General features: G+C 41.2%; 1 protein-coding gene across 1 annotated transcript in view; it reads right to left on the bottom strand.

The window, feature by feature from the left end:
• adam17b (ADAM metallopeptidase domain 17b) overlaps positions 1-20,143 on the bottom strand; it is a gene marked incomplete at its 3' end in the record, with an annotated part of 68,502 nt that extends 48,359 nt beyond the window's left edge. Inside the window, exons 1-7 of the mRNA XM_080744159.1 lie at positions 20,035-20,143; positions 11,079-11,211; positions 8,759-8,892; positions 6,027-6,115; positions 4,104-4,287; positions 3,268-3,398; positions 1,752-1,838 (exon numbers count right to left, since the gene is read on the bottom strand). Coding sequence (XP_080600285.1) covers positions 1,752-1,838; positions 3,268-3,398; positions 4,104-4,287; positions 6,027-6,115; positions 8,759-8,892; positions 11,079-11,211; positions 20,035-20,134 — 858 coding nt within the window. The 5' untranslated portion in view covers positions 20,135-20,143. The remainder of the gene's footprint in view (positions 1-1,751; positions 1,839-3,267; positions 3,399-4,103; positions 4,288-6,026; positions 6,116-8,758; positions 8,893-11,078; positions 11,212-20,034) is intronic.
• Between the last annotated feature and the right edge of the window lie 582 nt (positions 20,144-20,725).

Here is a 20,725-nt window from a genome sequence, read left to right on the forward strand (position 1 = left end):
AGAGCAGAGGTCTTCAACAAAGGGTCCGGGACCCCTAGGGTGTCCTCAGAGTCCTTGGCCTGAAAACGTTGAAGACCCCTGGAGTAGAAAAGAATTGTGCTATTTTATAATGAACATTAGTGAGGACCAATTATAAGAAGATAGGTTGAAAAATGGTGAATTCCTCCTTTAAGTCCTTTACATTTTTTCCACTCAATGTATCCAGAAGCTCTCATAGCCTCTATCTTTGGCAAAGGGATTTTCTTAGTTTCCAGACATACAAAGTATACATTTTTGGATACTATCTACTATATTTTTCTTGTATTACATTTGTATCAATTTATCTATTTTTGACTTTTTATAATTTTTGTAACTTTTCCTTTTCTGCAATTTTTGAATAAAGCAGAGATTATTGGACATTACGAACTCGGCTTGTGCTATTTTCCTTGACATCTCCATATTTCCGGTGAGTAATAACCCTTTTAACCCTCTAAGGCCCGCATTAAGAAATACTTGAAATAAAAAATTGAAAAAAATCAGATGGTGTTGTAGGAGTCCTATTAACACATCTGCCGCCTTACACGTTTATAAACGTTCTATTTTGCCCAGCTATCTACCGCCTTACACGTTACTGTACGTTCTACCGTTTTTGGCCACTGGGGGGCACTGTTCACTAATATATGAGACAGCAATGTGTTCACAGCTCTTTGGGCAGCCTGTGATGCTGATAAAAAATTATAAAAATGTTATTCATGTAATCAGCTTTCTGCACACCTTCTTCAAGATGGCTGCCAAAATGGCCACCATCCACATGCTGTAATTGTTTGTGTGTGTTAATCTAAAAATAGATTTTTCTTGGGGTTGATTATATTTTTCTGCCAACTGCAAGGGGGCAATGGACATCTTCTGAGAGCTTATTTTTTTTCAAAAAATGTTTAATTTTTATTTTATTTTCATTTTAATTTTTTGTAAAAAGCCGGGCAGTACTAAGATAGATTTTTTTTAACCCTTGGCAGGCATTGTGTTAAGAGGAAAATGTAATGTTTTTTTCAAAAAAATGTTTTTGTAAGATTTTATAGCCATAAATCAAAAATCATAAATCATGCTCTAATTTACATATGGGGGATATTTTTCACAATAATAACATATGTACATGTTCTAGACATTCTAATGATCACCAAAAAAAATAGTACAGGCATTTTACTTATGTTTTTGTGAGGTATAGCTTCCATGAAAAAGTGAGATGTTGTTCGTCAAAACTCTGGAATTTCAGCGGGTGTGGCGGGTGTGAATGTCAGCCCCTGTGGGGGGTATTTATATGCAAATATTGTGGCCAATGGCATTGTAATACTAAACAATAGAATCCAATGGTGGTGTTTAGGTGGTAGGGGGAGCTAAAATAAAATGATTTAAACCTTTTTTGGGATAAAATACAAACGTTGTAATATTACAACCGTGGGCCTTAGAGGGTTAAAACAATAATAATCTTTTACAGGACTGTGTCATTACCATTTATTACTAACCTATGTGTTTAATGAGAAGCAGTGAACCATAAAAAAGGGAAAAGAACACTCCACTCAATAAGCCGCACTCTGTGTCTGAACCACCAGTGCAGATAATTCACATCCCTCTCTGTGTCCAAGCACCAGTGCACGCACGCACACACACACACACGCACACGCACGCGCACGCACACGCACACGCACGCACACGCACACGCACACGCGCACGCACACACACACACACACACACACACACAAACGACCTCTGACCTGTTGGATCTGAACTCCATAGCCCTTGTAGTCCTCATCCCAGGAAGTGTTTCGGTAGATGTCATCCACGCGATCAATCAACTCAATCTGCAAAACACACGCACACGCACAAAGTCTAAATTATAGTGAAATTGGCTGGCACACCCTGCGGTCGCTACTCGACCTTAGGGAGTGTTACTTGTATAAAGAGTTATAGACAAGGAGTAGAGATTTGAAGGTCAACCGAAATCATTCTATATGGTGTGCACGTGTACAGTATCCTCTCTGTCGGGTGCAAACCTCCTACCAGCAATTCAAAAGTCGCTTCGTGACACATTTCTAACCTTCCTTTTTCCTAACTTTCCTTAAAATGTTTTTTAAGGAAAGTTTGTCTTTTTTAAATGTGAGGATAACAGGTTTCTGCCGGACAGCAACGATATCACAGAGTGCATTAATGTGGTGCTCTCCTCCTCTCTGCCCATGTGTTTGTTGTAGTGTAGTGTAGTGTAGTGTAATGCAGTGGTTCTCAACCTGTGGTTCGGGACCCACAGGGGGGTCCCCAGATTAATGTTCAACATTGTTTTCTCACTCAACAGTAAACAAACCAACATAAAGTGTATAGAGGGTATCTGCACATTTCTAAAGTGGCAATTTAGGACCTTTTACTACCTCTAAAATTACAAATTAAACATTGGCCAAACTGTCAAATATTAGAGGCATAACTTGTGAAACCGCCTCACAACGGCGTTGTGAGCATGTAGATCTGCTATTTTCACAATAGAACCGTGTTATACAAAATGTAATGCCTCAACTCTTAGTGCTCGTCAGGGTGGGGGGTCGGTCCCCAGTTAAAATATGATTATTTTGGGGGTCACGGCCTGAAAAGGTTGAGAACCACTACCACATGTAGTGTAGCATAGCACAGCGCAGCTACAGCGTAGCATAGTGCAGTGCAGTGTCAAATCATAGTGTAACTACCAGATAATGATCGTATTTGTACGATAATTTGACCCTCTGTACGATGTACGATCAATAATTAAAAAAAATCCCAAATGTACGCCAATTTCGGCATATCGCCAATAAGAGCGTGAATTCACTCAATTCCCTGGCTGCTGATCTGGGATCCAGTTTGGCTTCACAAAATAAGCCAGGAAATCAGACAATCTGACCCTAGATCTGTACTTGGAAGCAATAAAAACACCAGTCGCGTCTTTCCAGACCAGTTTTAGGCTTTTATTTATGTAAGCTCCAGGACGTTTCCTGCCTCCACACAGCATGTCTGATGCGTTTTTATCACACAGGAGTCTCAAACAAGCTTGTTTCTTACACTAAAGACGCATGCTTTTGGTGAAATTACTTTTTTATGCGGGCGATTTCTCTTTCTTGGCAGTGTACGATAGTTTCATGTCAAATACGATAATTCTGAGCCTCCGGTACGATAATTCAACATTTCCCATCTGGCAACACTGCTCTCTGCCCATGTGTTTGTTGTAGCGTAGCGTAGCATAGTGCAGTGTCATATCATAGTGCATCATACCAGGTAGTTTAGCGTGGTGCTCTCCTCCTCCCGGCCCATGTGTTTGTAGAAGCGGTGGTCGGCCACCAGTAGCAGAGGACAGGTGTTCTTGCTGTGATCCACCGCCTGGCGCTTCCGCCGCACCGCAGACTCTGCAGCGCACAGGGAGACAAGTCAAGTCAAATCAAACTTTGTTGACATAACTTGGACAGCAGTGGTTTTTGTATATGAACCGTGGCCGTAATTGTGTATGAGAGAAGTCAGAGAACATTAAACAATAGATAGTTGGTAGCCTACAGTGAGTGTCCTACAACAACATTACGGTACAAAGCACGTCCAAAGATAAAGTTGACAAACAGAGTGGATATCACTATTAAGACGCCTCAGGGGGACATGCGACCTCGCGCCAATTCTTGGCCATCTGGCCAGTGATGTATATCGGACCAGTTACCCATATATGGAGATCCCTGTCTGAACCGCACAGATATGGGCTGTCTTCCTCCATATATGGGCCTTCCAATATGAAGTCCTGTTAGATATTGGCTTAATATTGATGACATCAGGGATCTCCATGTGCATAAAAGGGATTCTGTTAGAGTGGTTCCCATGACATCACAACATAAAATATATTGTATGCCCATACATGGAGATTCCTATCTGAACCAGCCACACAGATATGGGCCATGCCTTTGCCATCTGGCCAGTGATATATATATATATATATATATATATATATATATATATATATCGATGACATCAGGGATTTTCATATATGGGCATAAAAGGGATTCCTTTTAGGAAGTTCAGCTCCTGCCTCTAACATCCTCTGCACGTCCCTGGCCACTGGCTTCACTCACCCTCTTCCTCCTCTGCTTCCTCCAACATGGCCGCCGTGAGGCCGCCGGGCAGCAGGTGGTTGAGGTCGTAGTTGACGTAGCCGCAGACGCGCGGCTGCGCCAGTCTGCTGAGGTTCCTGATGTCCTCTGAGCGGTAGATCAACAGCCGGCCATCGGGGGGCACCGTGGTGAACCTCCACAGAGGCTGGCGGGGAGAGAGAGACGACACAACGGGCTGAAACACTTCATCAAACTAATTTAGGGGTCTTCAACAGGGGGTCCGGGACCCCTTGGGGGCCCAGAGTTACTACAGGGGGTCCTCCACAACTTTGGGTGATAGAAACTTTTTTTCCCTCCTTTTTTATATTAACCACTTGAACCCTAGCGTCCATATTCTGAGAGCTTTAGCCAAAAAATAGCAGATCTACAAGCGCGAGGCGTTGTGAGCTTGTAGATCGACTATTTTTGGCAAAGAGCTTTGATGTAGAGGAGAAAACGAGTACAGAGTGAAAGGTCAAGTTTTGACAGTTCAAGTGGTTAAATATCTGAAAACGCAAATCCAAAATACACTGACTAATGGATTGGTTTGATTAAGTTTGATTGATCTGCAATAACGTTAGCCTAGCAGCATAGCAACACACATGAAAGCAACAGGCTCGTGTGTGCGCGCGCACGTGTGTGTTGTGTGTGCAGTGGTGGAAAAAGTACTCCGATTTTTATTTATTTAAGTAAAAGTATCAATAGTTGCATTAGGCCTATAGAAATACTCGGTTACAAGTAAAAGTCTGGCATTTAAAATGTACTCGAGTAAAAGTACGAAAGTATTGGCATCAAAGTGTACTTAAAGTACCAAAAGTAAAAGTAGCCTACAAAGTGTTTGAACATAGCAGATCTACAAGCTCACAACACGTGATGCGTTGAGCACTTGTAGATTGGCTATTTTCAATTATCCAAGGTAAAATAGGGCTAAAGTGGTTCACAATGTATGTTTTATAATATCATAATTTATATCTGCAAAGTAACTAGTAACTAAAGTGTTCAAATAAATAATAAATACAATATTTGGATCCAAGATGTTGTGGAGTAAAAGTAAAAGTATTAGAAATTAGAAATACTCAAGTAGGCCTACAAACACCTCAAAATTATACTTAACTAATGGTACTTAAGTAAATGTAGGCCTACTTAATGTTACTTTACTTACTTGTGTTACTTTTTTGTTTAGCAATATGTAGGCTACTGGGTTCAGTTGGGTGAACTGGACATACTGGTGGTGGTGTTGTACTGTACTGGGATCAGTTGGTTTAACTAGATATTGGTTCTTCTGTTGTATTATTGTACTGTACTGTACTGTACTGTACTGTACTGTACTGTAAAACTAGACTAAAATGTCAACAGTTTTCGTCGACTAAACTAGACTAACTAAAATGACTTTGTCTTGGACTAAGATAAAAACTAAAATGCTCAGACTTTTAGTCGACTAAACTTGACTGAATAAAAACCGGATGAGGTAGACTAAATGTGATAAAAACTAAATATAGTTTTAGTCTTAGGACTAAGACTGACAAAAAATAAAAATATGGCTCATAAAATTAACACCAGAAGGCAGTTATTATAGACGATTGGGAAATCTGACTGATGCATGACGATCACATGACTTCATAGATAATGTCTACTGATGTGAGTGAGTTTTGGAGTTTATGTAAAAGTATCTGGAGAGCATTCTGCATAATGCATTATGTATTTAGTTTGTATTAATTTACTGAATATCTGTCTGGATATATGGGCATAAAAGAGAGCCAGACAGACAGAGATAAGAGATCTCCATATATGGGCATGAAAGGGACACAGACAGACGGATACTGCACAACTGGACATCAATGGTGACCGTTCTGCCCAACGGTCACCAGTCTGGTGCATAATGTATTTCAGTGTGTATAAAAGTACCTCCATGTTGTACTCTGCCTCGTCGGTCAGGATGTGAGCAGAGAAGTCGTTGTCGTCGATGTGAGCCTGGACTCGAGAGTTCTCCTCTCCTGCAAGTCAAAGACTGCTCTTACCACACTGCTTCTCCAACTAAAGGACCTCTGGTTTGGTATGCATTAGGGCATTCACCAAATATTAGAATATTCAAATATCAAAGTCACTATTCGACGTTGATCACCAAAGTCGAATATTCACTTTTTTTCTCATTAAAAAATATATAGTTTATAAAACTTGGCAAGATAGGAAGTCATAAGAATGAGTTGTCAATGCCCCTGGTGGATGAATTTGTTAATGCTCTATACCAGGGGTTCTCAAACCTTTTTAGGCCGTGACCCCAAAAATAAACATATTTGAACAGGGGACCCCCACCCTGACAAGCACTTGGAATTGTAGGTATTACATTTAATGTGACTTGGTTCCCCAGATAAATATTGTGAAAATAACAGATCTACATGCTCACAACGCCTCGCGAGTCGCAACGCGAGGCGTTGTGAGCATGTAGATCGGCTATTTTCACAATGTTCGCATCTTGCTTACTTAATATTTGACAGTTTGGCCAGTCCTGTAGAATATTCAAATACTTTGAGGTTGAATAATTCGAATACTAAAAATCACTATTCGTGAATGCCCTAGTATGCATTAGACCAATGGTTCTCAAAGTGGGGTCCTTGAGGGAGTTGCAGGGGGTCCCCAGCTAAATGATAGTTTAGATGATGACACAACGCCTCGCTGTGTGCTTGTAGATCGGCTGTTTTCACTAGTTTTGTGTGACAGTCTTGTATGATGAAGCAGGGCTTTGCTTTACCAAAAGACGTACACATTTGAGAGATACGAGGTTTCTGCCCGACAGTGACGATATTTTAGTGATTATGTTGCGGGGAAAACGTTGAGATAAAAGCCATTTTAGTAAGAACTGACTGAAAATAACTTTGTACTTCAAGTTTAAAATGATACTACATATTTTTTCAAGTGTCCAAATAAATTCCAAATATTATCAAATGATCTCGCGGCACCCCTGGACTGCTGTCACGGCACCCCAGGGTGCCCCGTCAACCACTTTGAAAACCCCTGCCTTACAGGAGTGTAACTCTGCAGTTGTACCAACAGTACACTCTCAGAATTATGGGGGTCCCTTGAAATAAATGAAAATAAAGTTTGAGGGCCAACAGTGTAGGAGAGACAGACAGTAGGACAGCTTAGAGAAGGGGTTTTCAAACATGTTTGACTCGGTTCACCCCTGTAAATAACCTTTCATCCATAGCACCTCTGAATTACACTGTTAATGTTTAGAATCTTTAATCATATTATGCCAGGCAAATATGCATTTTCCATCTGAGATACGGTAGGCTATGTCACGGAGAAATATCCGTTTCAATCAGAACGTATTGAAAATAACTTTATACTTGCTGTTTAACCACTTGAACCCCAGCATCCCTATTCTGAGGGGAAGGTTCACCAAAAATAGCCGATCTAAAAGTTCACAAAGCGTTACAACGTGACGTGTTGTGAGCTTGTAGATCTATTTTTGGTGAAGCGAGTTGGCCATAGATGGAAAAATAACTCAAGTACAGCGCAAATCAGGTCTGTTTTACTGAAGTGATATTGATGAATTCCAAATATTATCAAATTATTCTGCACCCTGGACTGGCATCGCGGCACCCTCGGGCAGTGGTTCTCAACCTGTGGGTCGGGGGTCCCCAAATAATTTTGGGGGGTCCCCAGATGATTAACTTAATGTGCAACATTGTTTTCTCACACAACAGTAAACAAACCAACATAAAGTTTAAGTGTATAGAGGGTATCTGCACATTTCTAAAGTGACAATTTAAGGACTTTTAAATACCTCTGAAATGACAAATTAAACATTGGCCAAATTGTCAAATATTAGAGGCAGAAATTGTGAAAATAGACGATCTACATGCTCACAATGAGCATGTAGATCTGCTATTTTCACAACAGAACCATGTTATACAAAATGTAATGCCTCAACTCTTAGTGTTGGGGGTACCCAGTCAAGTTGGGGGGGGGGGTCCCCAGTTAAAATATGATTATTTGGGGGATCACAGCCTGAAAAGGTTGAGAACCACTGCCCAGGGGGCCACGGCACCCACTTTGAGAAACCCTGGTTAGAGACAGACAGTGTAGGAGAGACGGACAGTAGGACAGCTTAGGGCAGGGGTTTTCAACGTGGGTGACGGGGCACCCTGGGGTGCCGCGACAGCAGTCCAGGGGTGCCGCGAGATGATTTGACAATATTTGGAATTTATTTGGACACTTGAAAAAATATTTAGTATAATTTTAAACTTGAAGTACAAAGTCAGTTCTAACCAAAATAGATATTATCTCAACGTTTTCCTCGCAACATAATCACTAAAATATCGTCACTGTCGGGCTGAAAACTCGTATCTCCAAGTTTCAAATGTGTACGTCTTTTGGTAAAGCAAAGCCCTGCTTCATCATACAAGACTGTCGCACAAAAGTTTAGTACATTTTATAGATGATAAATACAAAACGAACGGTTTTGGACATACAAGGTTTCCACCCGACAACGACGACATGCTATAAATATAAGGTGCTGGGAGTGAAAATTATAATGTAGGGGTGCCTCGGATTAAAAAAATATTTATGGGGTGCCCTGAGACAAAAAGGTTTGGGAACCCCTGGCTTAGGGACAGACAGACAGGTAGTCTTACCAATCACATGTCCAGTGAAGTAGTTGTGTCTGTTGACAGGGTAGAGGTCCTCCTGTCCGTCCTCTCCAACCACTACCGCTCTGAAGTCCTCCGTGAACAGCTCTGTGTTGGTCCGCAGGTACAGCCTAAAGTGTCTGCACACACACACGCACACGCACACGCACACACACGCACGCGCACGCGCACACGCACACGCACACGCACACGCACACACACACACACACACACACTCGTGAAGGCATCCACAATTTAGAATGACAAATTTATCAACCTGAGAAAAAAGCTCAAAGGTGTGTTGTGTAGTGGAAATTCACTAGATACTGAACATGTATCAAGGAGAAGACAAACTCAGAACAAGTTAAAAGTCAAGTGTATAAAAGTAGTTTAATCCAAGCTGATCACGATCAGGACGAGACAACACTTTGTCCAAAGAATAGAGAAAACTGAAAACAATGTCAAAGTATCAAATTAAAGAAAGTTCTATTTACAACTGTCCATGGGCAGGGTCAGAGCATAATGCAGGATGAGCAGTCCTTATATACGATCTCTCAGGACTGTAGAACTTTCTAGATGCGGAAGGGATTCTGGGACATAAATGACAGATGTGGCATGGGGTCAACAAAGGTCACCACCAGTAATGCCGATCAGTACGGAAGGGAGTAAAGACAGGACTCAGGGGAAGTCCGGATATCACAGAGTTACCTATCGTTTCATCTGAGATACAACTAGGGGTTTCACCGAGCCAGGACGACTCCGGGGGTAATAAAAAGACAATGTTTTGTTTTCTTTTGGGGAAGCTAGGGGAGATACAGATAAGGCATTTCTCCGATGACCGCTGCCCGCCACCCCTACTCTCAGTGTCTCAATTAACCCTATGTTGACACAGGTGTATTATATTTTTTCCAGTACAGTTGCCCCTTCCTACTGTAGCTTTTCTGAAAGTCCCTCCTCACATCTCGCTCTCTCTTGTCTGTCTCTCTCTCTGTCTGCGTACATCTCTCTGTCTGTCTGTCTGTCTGTCTGTCTGTCTGTCTGTCTGTCTCCATCTCTCTCTCTGTCTGTCTGTCTGTCTCCATCTCTCTCTCTGTCTGTCTGTCTGTCTGTCTGTCTGTCTCCATCTCTCTCTCGGCACACAACATTAAAACCTCATGTCCGTGTGTACAGTAAGTCCACAGAGGAGTACAGCACAGGTTCACAAACCTTTTAGCTAGAGGCCCAAAGAAGACGTTTGCCCTGGACCCACACTAGTGAAAATAGAAGATCTATGCTTCGAGGCGCGTTGTGAGCTTAGATTAGACTATTTTCACTACTTTTAAATTATTTATTCATGGAATCTTTCTTACATTTGTTTATTTGTTTTAAAATGTATACAATTATTATATTGTCGTTGTCGAGCGGAAACCTTGTATCTCCAATTTTCAAAGTTGTACGTTCTTTCGTAAAGTAAAGCCCTGCTTCATCATACAAGGCGGTCGCACAAAAGTAGTGAAAACAGCAGATCTGCAACGCCTCGCGGTGCGAGGCTTGTGTGCTTGTAGATCGTCTGTTTTCACTAGTTTAAATCATGTTTAAAATTATACTTGCAAAACGAACGGTTTTGGACATACAAGGTTTCCACCAGAAAACGACAATATATATATATATATTATTTCAATTTAAAAAAGAACGTTAGAATTCTTTTTTTATCTAGGAAAAGAAAATGGGATTTGTGACCCATAAAAAGTGCTCCGTGACCCACACATTGGTCCCCACCCACTGTTTGGGCACCAGCAGTGTTTTTGACAGCAAATTTTGATTTAGTTTTAGTCATAGTCTTTTGAATAAAATGTCATTTAGTTTTAGTCATAAATTAGTCACCTGAAAAGTTTTAGTTTTAGTCTAATTTTAGTCGACTAAATATCATAAGATTTTAGGCGACTAAATCTACAGTTGATTTAGTCAACTGAAATGCATTTTGGCAGGCCTTGATGGCATCGTAATGACTGATTTCAAACTTGTTTGAGTGCTGAAAATAGCTGATCTAAAAGCTCACAACGCGTCGCGCGATCAGCTATTATCAGCACTCGACACCTGAGAGCAACCAAACATAAAATGAGTCTCTTCTCCTAGTCCCTCCCTTTTAGTCTTTTTAACGTTTTAGTCTAGTTTTTATTTTGTTGACGAAATTGTCAATATATTTAGTCTTAGTTTTAGTCATCACAGCTTAGTTTTTATTACGTTTTATTTAGTTTTTGTCAGTGAAAAAAACGCAGTCGACAAACATTTTTCGTCATAGTTTTAGTCTACGAAATCAACACTGGGCACCAGTCCAGTGCAGTACCTGTGCAGGGCGGTGAAGGTGATCAGTCTCTCCACATGCGTTGGTTTCTGGGTGTCTCTGCGTCGCACAGAGTGAGCCTGCAGGCTGGACTGAGGAAGCACCTCGAAGTCTGCCAGCATGGAGTCCAGAGTCTCTGTAAACACAACGCATTATTTATTATAGTCTGGTTCAGTCTGACAACATGGAGTCCAGAGTCTCTGTAAACACAACGCATTATTTATTATAGTCTGGTTCAGTCTGACAACATGGAGGCCAGAGTCTCTCCAAACTGTGGTGAACACAGGATTAACTGAAAACCAATACACAACAGTAACACAGTTCTAGATGCAAGCCAGCAGGCACATTTATTACAGCTTCTTTGGTTACAGAGTCAAAAGGGCCGGTGCAGCCGGCAAACAAAAAGATCAGGTTTAAGGCAAACTGAGTTAGTCTCTGTCTTTCCGCTGAGGCATTAACTAAAGTCTTCCTTCCTCTCACGTCGAGGTTTGCAATGTTCAGGTTGCTCTCCAGAGCGGTTGGGTTCAGGGGAATTAGCAGGCTGTACCTTTAAGGGGCCAGGTGGCATAAGCCCGAGCAGCTCCCTCACACGCCAAACTTAAATAATAAAGGGAAATAAGGAGCCCTCGGGCGTTCTGTAGTTAAAGTAAGGGGTGAGTATCGTACTCAAAATAAGGGGGATGCGTAGGGCTGTCACAATTATTACATAATCGTCTAATCGTGATTATTTTTCATAATCGTCATAATCGTTTCCATGTCAAAAATAGTGGAAATAGCAGATCTACAAGCTCACAACGCATCGCATCGCGACGCGTTGTGAGCTTGTAGATCGGCTATTTCCACTATCAACGTTATTTTTTAAGTAAGTTGTCAAATATGTCAGTAATTTCTTTGTATATTTAGGTTATGTGTCATATCTACCATATGCAACTTCAAAGCCTAAAAGCCAAACAGAAATGTAATTATCAACGACAAAAACACAATTAAATCGCTAATCGCCAATTATTTTAATGACAATTAATCGTCATGTAAAATGTCATATCGTGACAGCCCTAGGGATGCGTGTCTTAGCTCAACCGTTTCCAATACAGTCTGTCTTCGCTGTATTTCTCAACTAAAGGGGGCCGAGCCTCAGCTCCAAAGCTCTCCAATGCAGTCCATTTATAGGCCTCCTTTCTCCTGCTTTTAGCCAGGTCGGCTCACAGCGATACTGAATCATATGGTCTGATGAAATTAATATCAAATGTGAAACTGAATCAGTCAACTTGACAACTGTCTGGGAGAAACAGAGTCAGAGTGGACGTTAGAATGACCCAAAACATGTTTGAAAGCAAAATATCTTGTTTAAACTCAGTGGTTCTCATTGTGGTGTCTGGGGACCCCCCGTGGTCATTGAGGGGGTTGCAGGAGGCCCCCAGCTAATTGTTTTAATATGGTAGTTTATCTTCTTCACTTCACTATTACATGTATAAATACATACCACAACTAAGTACATTATTCAGAGAGTGTCTCTACCAGGGGCGTGCAGAGAATGTTAGAGAGGCAGGGGCTGAGCAGGGGCTGACATTTCTACAAGGGCCTTTTTGGTGAAAATATCAAAAATAGCAGACCTCCAAGCTCACAACACGTTGCAGCGTGACGAATTGTGAGCTTGTAGGTCGGCTATTTTCGGTGCGTTATACAACAATGAACTAAACATCATATAAGCATAATTTATACACAGAAAGGGCAATTCTTTCAACATAAGATACGGCATTCAAGTTCAGGAGAGTTTGGACAAGGCAATTCTCTTGAATGCTGCCTTCAGGTATGGCATGGAAAGAGGGGCATTTGCATTTCTTTCACCATAGTAAAAACTGCATTCATGATCTGGAGAGGGCACTTTGTACAGACGGATAAAAAGGGCAGGGGCTCGAGCCCCCTTTGATGTCTATGTGTGCACGTGCCTGGTCTCTACAGTAAAAAGACAGTAAAGGAATAATGGACCAAATGTCCAGATCAGACCAAAATCATGTCTAACAATAAAACATGTTCTCAGATTGGGGCGTCAGAGATTACAATCTTATCACATTGGGGGTCCTTGAAATGAAAAAAGGTTGTGAATCACTTGCTTTAACTTCACATCGTCTGTCAGGCGGAAACCTCATAAGTCTAAAAACTCATACTTTAGAGGATTCAAGTTAAAAAATAGCTCAAACAATGTGATGCTTTTGTGTGATGCTCTAGTACAGGGGTCTTCAACAGGGGGTCCGGGACCCCTAAGGGGTCCTCAGAGTTACTATAGGGGGTCCTCCAAATCTTTGTGTGATAGCAACTTTGTTTCCTCCTTTTTTATATTAACCACTTGAACCCTAGCGTCCATATTCTGAGAACATTAGCCAAAAATAGCAGATCTACAGTGGCTATTTTTGGCAAAGAGCTTTGGTCTAGAGGGGAAAAAGAGCAGACTAAGTACAGAGTGAAAGGTCAAGTTTATTATTTAGTATTGAGGGTTCAAGTGGTTAAATATCTGAAAACACAAACTGACATGAATACAACATACACTGATGACTGTGCTCTCAAACAATGAAACTAAATTATATGGAATCTATGAACAGGTTGTGGGGGTCCCTGCTTCATCTTTCTCTGAACTAAGGGGTCCCCGGCCTGAAAACATTGAAGACCCCTGCTCTAGTATGATCAAGTGGGACGTTCATCTGCGAAAAATACAAAAAGTTAAAAAATGGAGATAAGAGGTTTTCTGCCTGACAGCAACGATACTGTATACAATCTGAAGTGAAAGAAAATCACTAATGCTTCTTCTACTGAGTGAATTGAATAAGAGTTATCTGAATAGTTACGGTATTCTTATATCATACGATTAATATGATTAATAACTTCTAAATCCGGTGAAAAAATAGTGACATATTCCTCATTTTAGAGGGGAGTGGACCCCCTGTAAACCCCTCAATGACTCCTGGGGGGCCCCTGGACCAGACTTTGAGAACCACTGGCTGTACATCATTGGTTCTCAACCCTTTTCATGTCAAGGACCCCTAAATTGATATGTATTTGGCCACGGACCCCCATCTTTGCCAGGGTCCCCGATCTTATCCCAATTTTGAAATCTTCCAAACGTTTTTTACCCCTAAAATACATGAGATATTTTGGGGTATCCAAGGTATATGGATAAAGACCAACGAAGAACAAAGCCTTTCCTTACCTTTCTATTGTAAATACCATTTATTTTGCATTGTTTTACGACTGTTTTTGATGATATCTTCTGTATAGTACTGTGTTCTATCTGTCTGTCTTTCAATGTTATGCAAGTTAAAAAAAAAAGGACCTCAATTGAAACAAGCCATAGGCTTTCATGGGTGTGTCCTTTTAGTTGACCTTGTACCAGTGAACTGTACTGTCATGAAAGTGTACCTTTTCCTATGCAAACTTCCAATAAAGTTAAAATTATTATGATGCACTACGTCAGGGGTCTTCAACAGGGGGCCCGGGACCCCTAGGGGGTCCTCAGAGTTACTACAGGGGGTCCTCTAAATCTTTGTGACTTTTTTTATATTAACCACTTGAACCCTAGCATCCATATTCTGAGAACTTTAGCCAAAAATAGCAGATCTACAAGCTCACAACGGCTAAAAGCTTTGGTGTAGAGGGGAAAAAGAGCAGACTAAATACAGAGTGAAAGGTCAAGTTTATTAAGTATTGACGGTTCAAGTGGTTAAATATCTGAAAACACAAATTGACATGAATCCAAAATACACTGACGATTGTGCTGTCAAACAATGAAACTATATGGAATCTATGCAAAGGTTGTGGGGGTCCCTGCTTCATCTCTCTCTCAACTAAAGGCCTGAAAACATTGAAGACCCCTGTAATACATCATTTAGTTGGGGGACCCCCTGGAACTCCTCCAAGGACCCCTGGCCCCACTTTGAGAAGCTCTGTCTCTAACATGACCTCATCGTGGGTGCAAACAAAGACAGTCCACATGCTGTAACATGTCCTCCTCCTATAGCTGGGAGCCCCTCCCCTTCCTGTCATGTGCTGTGCAGCGCTTTGAACCAAACATCAAACACTGCCTATGAAAACGTTATTCACAGGGGTGGAAAGGTATAAACCGCACTCGCTTAGTGTTCTTAGGAGTCTTTTTTATTAAAGATGCAGCAGCAGTTTGAACAGACGCGTTTCGGCTCTAGGCCTTCATCAGTGTTACAGTTTACAGTTTACAGTTTAGGCATTTAGCAGACGCTTTTAATCCAAAGCGACTTACAATAAGCAAATAAACATCAGTTACTGCCTGATATTCACAGGGTTGACCTGCAGTGGTGGAAAAAAAGTACTTTACTTTTTTGCTTTTACTTAAAGTAAAATATGCAAGTTACTTAGTAAATGCAATATAGAAATACAAATACTCCGTTAGAAGTAAAAGTACAGAATTCAAAGTGTACTTGGGTAAAAGTATGAAAGTGTTGGCATCAAAAAATACCAAAAGTAAAAGTACAAATAGCTCAACAACATTGTACTTAAGTACATTACTTAAGTAAATGTACTTAGTTCAGTGTTTCTCAACCTTTTTTCTGCATGGGCACACTTTTCATGTCCCATGAATCCATGGGCACACCAACATAATACGGGGGTGTAAATATCGTCACTGTCGGGAAGAAAACCTTGTATCTCCAAGTTTCAAATTTGTACGTTTCTTCGCAAAGTAAAGCGCTGCTTCATACAAGGCTGTCGCACAACAGTAGTGAAAACAGCAGATCTACAAGCACACAACGCCTCGCGGGTGCGAGGCGTTGTGTGCTTGTAGATTGGCTGTTTTCACTAGTTTTACTAATTTTCAAAATGATAAATACAATACTGTCTTTCACTCCTACTGGAGTACTAGCCCTGAAAGATAGTTCAGGAGCGGCAGTGGCTCAGAGGGTTAGAGTAGCTGCTTGGCAACCAGAAGGTTCCCAGTTCGATCCCTGTATACCCATTTGGAACGGGTACACAGTATGGTGTATCATTATTTTATGCTTTAACTATTGAAAAATATCAGATCTACAAGCTCACAGCGCGCACAGAGTGCCGCGCTGCGAGCTTGTAGATCTGCTATTTTTGAAAAATCGTGAAAATTTGATTCTATAAGTGTCTTTTGAATCCTTCTAAGATTTTTTGAAAAAACCTGTGTTTCTATGTCAGCAATCTGGCCTAGCCTGGTTAATAAACCAGACTGCACAACACCACCCCCTGTTGGTAGTGGTGGTGTTGTGTAGTCTGGCCCTTCACATTAAATAAGCTTTTTCCACCAGCCCTCAGAGAGGGCGAGCCGATCAGGGCTGTAGGCTTGGGGCACGTGGTGGGTGGTGGCCTGGTTCAAAACCATTCAGCCAATCGGGCGAGTCTGTTTGTATTCAAACACATTCCCCCCTCCACTCTTTTTACAGACATCAAACAGATTGTAGTCTTTGATGCTTTCAGTGACTAACGAGCTATTGACACTTGTATCACTTGTATAATTACAGCAGCTCACAAGCCCTTTGCAGTTCAGAGGGAGCAATTAACACATATGGTGCCAACCCCGAGTTTCCCGAGTTTGTATTGGTACTACCGCTGTGCCAACCCAGAGTTTCCCGAGTTTGGGCCGTTTTTGAAAAAAAAAAAAAAAAAAAAGAATTTTGGACCTCCAGAAACGTATTAGGCATGATCGCGATCGCGAAATTGCATGTTTAACCCCCATACCAACTCATTCTTTCAAACATGGCAGCCATGTTTGTTTACATCTGAAGAAAACATAATGGCTGATAAATCATGAATGCCTGAACGGATTTCCAAGCGGATTTTTTTGTTTGAAAGCTGTGAACAGCATCTACACACGTGGTGCATCATCTAGGCAGGGGCGTGCACTTTTTACACAATTGCAATTACATGGAAGTCTATGGTAACCATGGCAACGCGAGACATTGAAGAGAAAAAATCATTGCAACATAAGTGTTAAGAGCAAGTCAACTTAACATTTTTTTTAAACCACTCCCTGCCCGCCCCCCAGAAGTGGAATATCTGCCCGAAATCTCAGACTCTCTTCCCAAAACGAAGTGTGTGATAGAGTCTGACGCTTGCAGTCAGGCTAAATCTGGCCAGCCATCGTCAAAGAAGAGGTCCTTTTCACTTCAACTCTAGCTCAGTTGGTCTGTTCTTGAGAGACTACTATGTCAGTGGTTCTCAAACCTTTTCATGTCAAGGACCCCCAAAATGATATGTATTTGGCCACGGACCCCCATTCAACACATTTAGTTCCAGGGACCACCCAGAAGCAACATTTGAGTTACAAACGTTCGCTTTGAAAATAAATTTATTCAAAGATTTGCACACATTTTTACGACTTTTTCAAAAATAGCAGATCTACAAGCTCGCAGCGCGGCACTCGGTGCCGCGCAGTGAGCTTGTATATCTGCTATTTTTCACTGGTTAAAGCATTCAATAATTCTAGGCCTAAATGGGTTTAAGTACAGACGGTGGTTAAACTGAAGTGATAATGATAAATATTGCCAAAGTATTCCGAGGCACCCCTGGACTTGTGTCAAGACACCCTAAGGTGACACAAGGTGTGGCACCCACTTTGAAAAACCTGGCTGTATGGCTACACACTAGGGGGGTAACGATACATTTAATGGACCTTATATTTCAACACATATGGACAAACCTGCACTTTGACATGAACGAACACAGAGATTACACACATTTATAGATAGACCAAGGGTAGCTATATGGGATGGGAAAGCGACCCCTCTTTTTCATTTTCTCTTAAAATTGCTAAAGTACTTTAATTGCTTATGATTTGATTAGTTGCATTGATAAACACTTATATACCAATTATTTGCATTGTAAAATGATGATGACGATATATGATACAAAGCCAAACGATATGTTGCTGTTTGCATATCAATATATTGCTTTTTCGATTCAGTTACAACATGGTTACACCCCTACTACACACAGTCTTTGACTGGAGGACTGGGGTTGAATACTTTGTTCAGCAGCTATGGTTCTCATAGTGGGGAACCGGGGAACCCAGGGGTCCCTTAAAGGGGTTCCAGGGGGTCCCCAGCTAAAACCATTGATAGTTTGTAACTAGTGTACACATATTATGGAACCAAATGGACCCATATTTGTCTGTAACTCTGAGAGTGTGCAAATGGAACCGTTCCACTTGTACACTCTCAGATTGATTGATTTATTGATTGGTTGCTTGATTGATTGAATACTTTATTACAGGGGTCTTCAACAGGGGGTCCGGGACCCATAGGGGGTCCTCAGAGTTACTACAGGGGGTCCTCCAAATCTTTATGTGATAGAAACTTTTTTCTCCTTTTTTATATTAACCACTTGAACTCTAGCCTCCATATTCCGGGAACTTTATTCAAAAATAGCAGATCTACAAGCTCAGATCTACAAGCACTGCGAGGCGTTGTGAGCTTGTAGATCGGCTATTTTTTGGCAAAGAGGTTTTGTGTAGAGGGGAAAAAGAGCAGACTAAGTACATAGGTCCTTGAAATTAAACATGTTTGAAAGCCCCTTTTCGACTGCAGCTTTAGCACCACACCACACCGCACCACATAAAAATATCTACATTTTCCATTACACAAAAGTACTCCTAACGTTAAGAAACAAATTGACCCTTTTAACTGTGATTATAGTACAATATAAATTTGTATTACAACTATCCTAAATTATAATACACTATAATGGATTATAACTGTGATATAATACACTATTAAGTATTAATGTATTACTATGATAATTATAATACACTATAATAGATTATAATAGTTAGTGGTTATAACACAATAAAATCTATTTTGTATTACAATCCTGGTGGTCTAAATGAAAAGTCAGTGAGTGATTATGAAGTGTTTGGCCCTGTTTGGCCAAGCTCAGACCTACTCTAGATTGGATACCACGTTTAGTACCACTTTCACACCACTCTACCCAGGTCCTTGTAGTGGAAAACCTGGTACAAGTGGGCGGTGTGATGTGGTGTGGAGTGGTGTGGTGTTGGGCCAGTGGAAAAGGGGCTTTTGTGAACCACTGCAGCTTTAATACACCACCCTTCTTCCATTGTCACCACAATGACTCTCTTCCTAATCAGAAGGTCATGAGTAACATTCATTTCATTCTACAACTAGAAGTCTAGACAATAGCAGCGTTCAGCAGCCATTAAAATACCACAAGTCACTCATTCACTGTGTTGTTCTGGATACTCTGTCCATGGAGTTGTTTACTTAACTCTAGACCAGGGGTCTTCAACGTTTTCAGGCCAAGGACCCCTTAGTTGAGAGAGATGAAGCAGGGACCCCCACAACCTGTTCATAGATTCCATATAGTTTCATTGTTTGACAGCACAACCATCAGAGTATTTTGGATTCATGTCTATTTGTGTTTTCAGATATTTAACCACTTGAACTGTCAATACCTCTCCCCTCTAAACCAAACCTCTTTGCCGAAAATAGCCGATCTAGAAGTTCACTGAGCTTGTAGATCTGCTATTTTTGGCTAAAGTTCTCAGAATCTGGTTAAGAATCTGGCGAAAAAGGAGATTTTCTTTTTTTCTTTCTATGACACAAATATTTGAAGGACCCCCTAGGGGTCCCGGACCACCTGTTGAAGACCCCTGCTCTAGACAGTGTACACAATGGTACCAAATAGACATGTAAGCGTCCATTTGGTTCCACTTTGTCTTTGTACACTTTGGGAGTTAGATTAAGACCTTTAAAAGGTGATCAGTTAAATGCCCCAATGTTTTAGCCTAGTGTTTTTAGGAAGAAAGGTCCAGGAGAGGCAGAAACTGATCAATATGAGTTGATTTAGGATCGATATCGGTTCGATGAAAATAAGTCAACGTTGTTGAGAAACATTAAAGACGAGGCTTAATTAGTTTGTGAAGTTTGTTTCTACAGAAAGTGAACAAATCTCAACTCACCATGATAGTCCGGACTCAACTCATCTGCTGCTGTGGTCGCTTCGTCCCCCGTTAAAAACACACTGCATAATAATATTAACGACAAAACGCCGCGTTTCATCTTTACGCAACGTCCAAACTAAAAGCCTTGTTGTGTCTTTAAGCGTTTGACTTGACGCAAAAAACAGTTGCAACAGTTGCCTCTGACAAACCGTCAACAAAAGCACTCAAGGCATTACGCGATCATTATGTTTAGAATCATTTGCACTGCAATGCAGGACAGCTCGATTCCAAGTGAATAAAGAAAACACAAGGATCGGATCAGACAGTCAGGTCAGGTTTAGTTGTGGAAAGTTAAGTTGCGTGTTTTTGGGGGGTCCGCCGGGTAGGATCGAACACTCCTAGTGTGTCTGGAAGTCTGGAGAGAGGAGGATCTGTCCAGGACACCCGGAAGAATACATTAAGATCACTGAGAAAAACAACAATAAAAATATCCGATCGGGGGGGGGGGAAAGTCCACAAAACAAAGAGAAATATAGCCTTGGTTCTGCTATTGTTTTCTAGTTCAACACAACGCCCCACCGGCTCTTGCTGTTATACTTTCATGTCAGATTAAACATGGTGGCTGCGTGTGTGTGTGTGCAGTGTGTACAGTGCGCTTAAGCTGTAGTGTATTCATATCGTCCTGTCCGGTCCTGTCGCGTTGCCTTCC

Source organism: Nannobrachium achirus (assembly GCF_963921795.1).
Source record: "Nannobrachium achirus genome assembly, chromosome: 16".
Taxonomy (NCBI): domain Eukaryota; kingdom Metazoa; phylum Chordata; class Actinopteri; order Myctophiformes; family Myctophidae; genus Nannobrachium; species Nannobrachium achirus.